This window comes from Chelonoidis abingdonii, chromosome 1 (assembly GCF_003597395.2).
Source record: "Chelonoidis abingdonii isolate Lonesome George chromosome 1, CheloAbing_2.0, whole genome shotgun sequence".
In the NCBI taxonomy this organism is placed as follows: Eukaryota; Metazoa; Chordata; order Testudines; family Testudinidae; genus Chelonoidis; species Chelonoidis abingdonii.
Window position 1 is genome coordinate 162975554 of NC_133769.1, and position 9271 is coordinate 162984824.

At 41.9% G+C, this 9271-nt stretch overlaps 1 protein-coding gene across 3 annotated transcripts in view; it reads right to left on the reverse strand.

Moving 5' to 3' along the window:
* Positions 1-2404: 2404 nt before the first annotated feature.
* The window catches only part of CLDND1 (claudin domain containing 1), a 7417-nt gene continuing 550 nt past the window's right edge, over positions 2405-9271 (reverse strand). For 2 of the 3 annotated variants that reach the window (XM_075072164.1, XM_032780252.2), the window contains exons 2-5: positions 5957-6249; positions 4116-4223; positions 3521-3658; positions 2405-3404 (exon numbers count right to left, since the gene is read on the reverse strand). In XM_075072164.1, the coding sequence (XP_074928265.1) occupies positions 3184-3404; positions 3521-3658; positions 4116-4223; positions 5957-6239 (750 nt within the window). In that variant the 5' untranslated portion in view covers positions 6240-6249 and the 3' untranslated portion in view covers positions 2405-3183. The remainder of the gene's footprint in view (positions 3405-3520; positions 3659-4115; positions 4224-5956; positions 6250-9271) is intronic. The other variant, XM_032780253.2, reaches the window with a different exon arrangement.

Here is a 9271-nt window from a genome sequence, read left to right on the forward strand (position 1 = left end):
CCCTTCTCCCAGGACTGACTGCAGACTACTTCCCTGCAGCCCTTTTCTGTTGCCACATTCCTGGCTTTATAAATCTGGCCCAGCTCCTCCCACAGCTGGACTTCCTCAGCCAATTAGGCCTTAGCACTCCTTGGCTTTCCTCCAGGTCCAGCTTATAGGTTAATTGGCCTAATTTACCCATTCAAGTCGTCGGGGGTGGACAACCCCCATTACAGTGTCCAAAAAGAGTGCTTCAGCATTTGAGAAACATCTACAGATTTACACTTCAGGGGGGAAAAAAACGGTGTCTGGCTCCAAAGAGAGAGAGGGGTCCTATGGTTTAGGCTGAAAAGAATCAAGGATCCAGAACCTTGAGAATCATCTGGTTGAAACAAAAAAGATAGCTTGCCTGTAAACTGCATTACCCCAGAACTGATGCAGGAAAGCTGAGAGCTACAGTACCATCCATTTATTAAGTAACAGCATAGAAAGAACTTGGCAGAGACTTCTAGGCAACAGCAGTTTCTCTGCCTTTTCAAGGGGGGAAAATAGCAGCACCTCCTTCCTTCTGACCCAAGCAGACAAATGTCCCACTGAGGGTTCAAATGCCTTAGCTCTTAAGAGGAAAGGAGAAGGAAACAATCAGAGAAAAGTTCCCACCAAGGGAACTAACATGTCAGGGCAGGGGGGGAACAGATCAGGTCATGAACTAGCAACTAGAAACTCTCTGGTTACTCTTAGCTCTGCACAGAAGAATGCAGTGCTCTTTTGGAGTAGATATTGGCTCTGCTGAGACATTTTGGGAAGGAAGGAGGCATCCCCATTCTAGACCTTTGAGAAACAGAGGGAAAGGAACTACCAAACAACCTAGTGCTAAATTCTTTTATGCAGCAGCTGACATTTCAGCTGTTGGCTTCAGGCTGATTGTGGCTTTCTGGTATCATAGACATATCTACCTCCTTTCATTTTGTAAAGATCCCTCACTGATGATAAATAATCACCCCCACAGGCACTAAGATCAGAGCACCAACTTTACAACACCTCACTAACAGTGACTATATCACAGATTTTTAGTTCAATATCCCATAATGGCTGTTCTATTAGCACCCATGAAGCCCTGTGAGTACTAGGTGTTAACATCATTACTGCAAAAGGCTTTGGAAATTGATACTATCCTTAGCTTAGAATTCCAAAGTCTGCTCTGTCCATTTCTCAACTCCATGGTGAACACTCATGCTGGGTGTATGGTATCCCTGGATAGAAGTATAGATGCTGAAGTACACACAATTAGATACAGGTACTCCTTAGCAGTTGGTTTGATATTGGTGCACCACAGTATAAGGTATTGCATATGATCAGCATATCCTTCCAACTGTCATTTTTTTAAATTTATCCCTTTACACAGTAATTTGGTTTGAGTAGAGACAACTGTGTAAAATCTTTCAAATGATTAATTCCAAAAGGGTGGAGAGGCACTGCAATGTTTAGCTGACACACACTGCTGCTCAGCACATGCCAGTTTTAAGCAGCAGGATGTATCAGTGTAAGCATGTTTAAATACTACTACACTTTCTTCTGCTGAAGTGCTTTCTTCTAATGAACACAAAATAACTTCATCTCTTCATGCTTTGACAGTTGCTATCAGAGTAACAGAAAGATTCTGTCTGCCCAACAAAGGGACAGGAACTAAATTCTGCCGTTATCAAATACACCAGTGTAAATCCAAAGCAACTCTATTGAAATGGAATTACTGTAGATTTACACAGGTGAGAGAGGAGACTCAGGTTCAGTGTGGTTCGCTGAGTCGGCAAATGCAATCCTGATGGGTACTCTTGTTCAGAAAGTTGTTACAACTCAATTCACTTTCAATCAGATGTTTCTTTTATCGAACCAGCAGCAAGCAAGGAAGGGGAGTTAAAACTTGTTAACCAACTGGGAACAGAATTATTTACTCTCTGAATATTGGGTTTGTTTCCCCCCAAGCCATACAACAAAGGCTGGACAGACTCTGAGCAGCTGAAGGGCAGATTTCTATATAGGATGAGCTAACTGGGAACTAAGGTTTTTCCACCTCTAACTCAAAGATGTGAAGATGACCATGCACCCTTAAAATTAAGTGATTTAAAAAAAAAAAACCCCACCAAACTCCACTCTCTTTCCTCAAAGAGAAAAAGGCTTTGTATGAAAACTGGTCATCTCTCTCCCATACTTGAGCACTGTGAACAACAGTGACCAGACAAGATTGTATTAATCTGGCTCAGGCCATTTCCTTTTTCAATCAAATTCACAACAACTGTGATAGATAAACCAGAGTAAAGGCTCAACAATTTTGTGTTTTAAACAGGTGTGGGGCAAGATGGGAAACAAGCAGCACATTTTTTAAAAACCTGTTGTGTGCTACATTGAAAAATAAGCAAGCTTTAAAAAAAAAAAAGTTAGATTTATTTATATACACACACACAAACACGTTAACCAAATTAAATCCAAACCTTGCATGAGGCCTGTCTCTTCAACACAGTAAGGGAGGGGCCCTATTTTACAGCAGGCGCAAAAGCTACAGCTGACTGCCCCAATTACATCAGCCTGATCAGAAGAGGCTGAGAGGAGAAACTAATGAGAGTAAGAGAAAGAAACAAACTAGGTAACAACACAGATGTAGCTATAACATTTCTATACACAATTCTGTACATCCATGTTTGCTTGGTGCTCTTAGGGTGCATCACCTGCTGGGATCTCATAACATGTAGTGCCCAATTCTCTATTATTCACACCCTGCAGTTCTCTCATTCTTCTCCTGCATCTCCCTCGTTTCTTCCCCTGTTCATCCTCTGCCCCACAATGCCTCTCCTGTTTTTTCAGATCAGATTTAGCTGCGAGTGTCCAGTTAGGGTAGTATAATAAAAAGGGGGATGAGCTCTTAAGACTATTTCCACAAACAAGTTTTTTTTTTTTTTAAATTATATAATAAGAGTCTGTTAAAATTCTGCAGACTTCTGGCAAGAGAAAGCTGTTCAAGTTTGGTAATTTGGTCCAGAGGCCTTTGTCTTCAAAACCTGCAGACCACTGAAACTCAACCGGCAAGAAGCATGCAGTGCAGGATCAGATACCTGACCAAAAGAAGGATGGGGTACGAATGGGAAAAGGCCTATAATATTGAAACAAAATACTGTGAAGCAGTAACTGGCCATGAATGAAGTGTCCTATTTATGCTACACGGTACGCTTTCAAGAGCGTGAATTCTTTCCTGTTGGTGCGGGCTGCCCAGATGAAGAGAGCAGCTGCCATAAACTGTAAAGGAGCAGATACACAAGCCAGGCAGAAGGACCATCCAAATTCACCCTGCACATCATCAGGTGGGTGCAGCTTCTTGTGGAGCAGCTCAATCCCAGCTACATAGCAGCTGACTGAGCCCAGCGTACACAGACCTATGGAATAAATAGTAAAGAACAATCAGCTTACAGTACAGATGCCCTGGCTGACACAGTCAGGGAAGTCACACTGCTAGGAGAGGGAAAGGACTGGAGCACATAACAGGACCCACCTGCAAGGAAATGTAGGACTCCTATGGCAATGGCAGGGTAGAGGCTTCGACAGGCACAAGCACAAAGGCCAATCAAAGCCCCAAAGCACATTAGCCCTAGGCTGACGAAAGGCAGGAGGAACTGCAAACGCCAAAGATCTGTGTATATGTGTGAGAGAGAGAGACAGACATCCATCCATAGGTATGTTAAAAACATGCCAGTGTCCGACATTCTCCCTGCCCATCTATGTTCATTCCCATACACTATGCCATCAGGGACTTTCAACCTGAGCTAGTAAGGACCACTGCCTGCTGTGAAGAGAGAGGGAGGAACTTGAAAGTGTGTTCACTTACTGAGTTTTCCCACAACACTGTTCTCTGAATAAATCCTTTCCTACAGCAAACAAACAAATCACCTACCCTTGTCTTAAAGTCATAAGTAATACCCAGGGTTATTATATGAAGCATTAGCTGAGGTGGGCAGACCAAAATAGTGAGAGAATAAGGAGAGAAGTAACTCTAATGATTGAATCTGGAAGTGAAATGTCTTCTTTTCTTTTCCTTCCCAGCCTCCTTCATCCCGCACATCTACCTGCCAGAGGTGAAAAGCACTTACAGGTCCGGTTCAGGTCACTACCACTATTGTGGTTTCCAGGCTCCACGTACTTCTCCGCAAATTGATCAGAGAGGGAAAAACTGATGCAGCTTCTGACCATATCAGTTTCTGGAAGGGGAAGGACGGGGGAAGAAATGCAATAACCACTATTAGTTTTATTCCTTATTTTCATTTGACAATCCTGCTCCCATCCAGTATCTGCTGTTCTTTTTATATGAGAAATCCCTTTACTTCCGAGAACTGTTCTCACCCTAAAAATAGTTAATCTGTATAGAGATTAGCCACTCCCCCTTATCCCACCGCTTCCTGGATCAATTCACATCACACATTTACAGCCAAAGCAATAAATACCATAACTCCTTCACAGTTCACCACTCTCATTTCAATGTCCTCTTGTCAGAGGGATAAACAACTCCGTCATACCCTGACTCATTTTAATGAGTCTCATTACTAGGAGTAACAATAGTAAGCTGCATTTACTATAGATTAAGTATGACATCAGAGAGGAATATTGAAAAATTGTGCTGGCATATATAGGTCACTCAAGTTTTGTGTCAAGCTAGCTTCATAGCCAGCTGCCCCATCCCTTACATGACACCTCAGGAAGGTTGTTGTGGTAGTTGAAAGTAAAATATCTAATATGCGTGAGTGCTTACCAAATTATTAAAGTGAGTGCTTAACTATGCAACCATAACTTTTTCTTTATACTGATATTCCATTAAAATAAATGTATTGTGCATTTATTTCAATGTCTGACATAAAATTAAAATACGCAGCACCTCCAGGCAATCTAGAGCTAGTGTGATGCGAGACACCCAAATATTGTATGGTCAGTGCTCTCCATTCTTTAAATTAGACATCCAAACAAAGCAGCTGTGTTTAGCTCCATTTGAAGAGCTCACTGCCTTGTTAAACATTTCATGGAAGGCAAGTACACTTTTTAAACACTTCTATTGCTGTTATTTTAAAACAAGTTTTTAAATATTTCATAGTATTTGTTCCCAGTTAAAATTTGTCCATTGCCACTTTGAAGTTCTAAAAGCTGCTTTTGAGTTGAGCTGGTTGAAATTTTCATCAGAAAGATCCTTCATTAAAAATGGGGTTTCACAGAAAATGATTCCATGGGAAAATGTTGTGACAATTTTTCATTTTTCAGAAAAACAGTCTCTAAATGGAAAATTTCAGGAACATACAATTTAAGCATATTCAAACATTTTCATTTAGGAATTGTGAGAAAATGCTCACACCTTTTCCACCACTCTGTTTCCTCTAAAAAAGTGGGGAAAACAATAAATGGTATTTCTCTCGGAAAACAAAGTGCAGAAAAAAACAAATTACACTGGACTCACTTTAAGATGAAACTGAGGCTTGGTCTACACTACCACTTATGTTGGTATAACTGCATCACTCATGGGTGAGGAAAATACACATTCCCCGCTGTAGACAGCACAATGCTGATAGGAGATATTCTCCCATTGACATAGCTACTGCCTCTGAGGGAGGTGGAATACCTACACTGATGAGAGAAGCTCTCCCGTCGGCATAGGTAGCATCAATGCAACTAAGCCGCTGTAGCTGTAAGTGTAGACAAGACCTTAACATATCAAATCCTGGTTCTCTAAACACTCACTAGCAGCTGCATAAGGCCTTCCTTTTGCATCTTTAAAATGTTATATTTGCCCTAACTGTTTAATAACCAGAGAAGCTTTTTGGAAAAGAGAGGTGACATAGATCCATTTTGAGGAAATATTGTTTGATATCCAACCCTTAAATTGCAGCTCAAGGCAGGAAGGAACAGGGAAGGTGGAGGAAAATGCTATTTGGAGGATGAACTAATTTACCTGGTGGGCTGTACCAGTGCGAGTTTTTGGGAACAGTGATACATCTCCGCCACAATCCAACTGTGCCATTGCACCGGAACAGTGCATCTGTATAAGTCTTCTCATCTGCATCCATACTGATGAATTCCTCCAAAATACTCCTGCTAAGTTCGCTGGCATTTCCGACTGGGCTATGGTACTCATACCAGAAATCTGTACCGATTGAGGCTGCCATATAAATGGTGGAGATGAGGCAGAGCACACAGGCAATTACTAGAGCTGTAGCAAAGCGGTTATCCATCATGGTGTCCCAGCTGCGGGGGGAGGAGGAGGAAGAAGAGAATGGTGAGAAACAAAGAGGTTCAATTAATAATAATGGCAACCTCCTCCTCCCCCACCCCGAGACCAAGCACAAGGTTGACCCTGCTGGAATAAACTGCTCCCTTTATCCATCGACCAATCCCTCCCTGGATGCATAACAACATGTCTTCCTTTTCTTGTTCAACATGTGGCAGTGAAGGAGCAATGTTTCCGTTCAAATCCTGAACCCTCAGTTGATTATAAATGGTTCAAGTGTTCAGTGAACATTTAAGATGAAATATTAACCAAGGTCCCTTCTACCACAGTAATCCTACTGCACTTGTCTGTCCGGCCCATTACAGTGCACACACCCACTGCAACTTCATTTGCACCAGACATACACTCATGCTCAATTACCACACGTGTATTCATTTACAGAAAAGAAACTGTCATGCTTCTAGCCCAGGGGTCGGCAACCTTTCAGAAGTGCTGTGCTGAGTCTTCATTTATTCACTCCGATTTAAGGTTTCATGTGCCAGTAATACATTTTAACGTTTTTAGAAGGTCTCTCTCTATAAGTCTATAATATATAACTAAACTATTGTTGTATGCAAAGTAAATAAGGTTTTTAAAATTTTTAAGAAGCTTCATTTAAAATTAAATTAAAATGCAGAGCCCCCCGGACCAATGGCCAGGATCCGGGCAGTGTGAGTGCCACTGAAAATCAGCTCGCCTGCCGCCTTCGGCACGCGTGCCATAGGTTGCCCCAGGCAAGACTCAGTAGGAGTAGGAAGCAGAGACAGTAAAATAACTGCATGGGAGAGAACATGAGGAGTAATACAAGGCACACTTTTAAATATTTATGTCATACCATAAAATCCTTTACAAATTGTCAGTTATGTGCCAAAGCAATAGGAAGTGCTTTAAATTGAGATTTAAAGGTGAGAAGGGACTAAGGATATGTCTACACTGCAGTTAGACACCCACAGCTGGCCAATGCCAACTGACTCGGGCTAAGGAGCTGTGTAATTGTTGTGGTGTTCAGGCCTGGACTGGAGTCGGGGCTCTAGAACCCTGTGAACTGAGAGGGTCCCAGAGCTCGGGCTGCAGCCCAAGCCCAAATGTCTACGCTGCAATCAAACGGCCCCTTAGCCCAAGCCCTGTGAGCCCGAAGGAGCTGGCATGGGCCAGCTGTGGGTGTGCAATTGCAGTGTAGACATACCCTCAGTGACTGTGAGAGTGGAGGGAATTATTAAGATTTATAAAGCTTGGTAGTGATGTCTCTCACTTTTCTCTTTTGTCCATAAGGATCTAAAATTGCTTTTCAGAGGGTATATTTAAAAGCACTGAGTCTGCCAGTGTTCTTGGTTCTATTCAATTGGTGTAGCGACAAACAAGTAATAAGCGAGCTTAGAGTCTAAAAAGGGATGATGGACACAAAGCACAACAACACAGCAGCATATGGACCCTGAAGTACGAATGCTCTGTCAAATATTTTTTTGTTTTTAATGTGTTTTTATTAAAGTAGATAAGGGAGGGAGATTGATGTACATTGATTACAACGAGAAGTGAGAATGCCCAAAGCATGGGGTAGGTGAAGGACAAAGCGCACATAAGGAAAAAAAAGCTATTTTCACAGCAGCAAGTGATGAAATTGGGGATGAGGTGATAAAGTAAAGAATGGAGTGAAGGCTTTCAGCAAGCAGCAGCTTACATTTCATATAGGAAAAAAAGGGAAAGTCATCACAGAGAGCTGAAAAAAGGGGGAAGTCACAAATAAATTACCAAAATAACTGAAACTGGCATGATTATATTGTGTTATTTTAATAAAATATGTAGAATTTTAAAATATTGTGTGAATTTTTAATTTTTTGGTGCAGAATTCCCCCAGGGGGTGGGACTCAGTTTCCCTGGGTGTTACTGCTTTAATGAGGTGATGGGAGAGAGAGTGGACCCCTGAGAAGGGCTGTCAGACTGAAGGGGGTTCCCTCCAGGGATCATACTGGCCAAGAGTGGACATGACCGGTGAGTCTGTGACAGACTGCACTGAATCTCATGGGATCAAAATCCAGGAAAAAAGCACTCAGAGAATTTAACTCAAGGCAGATAATGAAAAAACTCAAATTAGCATCGACGCCTCTCCCCTACCCTCCAATCATTTAACTTTCTCCTGTTTCCTCTACTGCACTTAAATCAGCATGCCTCTTTCACATTGCACAAAATGTGCTTCTTTTTGGAAATGAAAGCGGAAAATCCCAGAATACCCTATTTACCCTTTTTTTACTTTCCTCAGAAGTCTTACGGTATGGTGATCCTCCCTCTGTATAAGGATAAAAACAGGGCACTGTTTTTAAGACCCACAGAGGAAAGGAGGTTATTCAAAACTAACTTAAAATTCTGCCCCTGAACTGCCCTGGGATCACTGGTGGTGAGCTCACCGTGGAGCAACTTATTTATCGAAGATACCAAGCCTTTTCTTTGTTTTTTGTAGCAAGCAGAAAAATGAAGTGCAAATTTCCCATCTGCCCTAACGGCGCCATTCATTCAGTTTTCTCTTATACACCATCATTTCACAAATGATGATCTATTTAGAGGGACATAAATGAGGTAGTTTAAGCCTACCATTTAACTTCTATTTTAAATCACAACCCTTACAAAACTGTTAATTTTAAAAAAGTCAATGAAAACATCTGCTTGAACGCAAAAATTCCTGTGTGTTGTCCTGCTACTGCACCACTATGCTCACACCCAGGAAGTTGGAGGTTAAAGGAGCCAGTCCAGTTTCACTGACCAAGATACATGAACCATCAACGAGTGGGTGAATAGTTAAGCTCCTCAAATTCTGTCCTTTGTGATGATTTCTCAGATAACCAGTGATGCTAATAAGGAATATTATGAACGTTAACGAAAGGAGAGAATACGACTTTTAACCTGACAGTGTCCTTTATTTCACACACGCGGCTAACAAGGGCGATGGTGGTGTTGAGGGGTATTTCATTATATTTAATTGTCCTGAAGGGGACGCGGGGGGGGGGG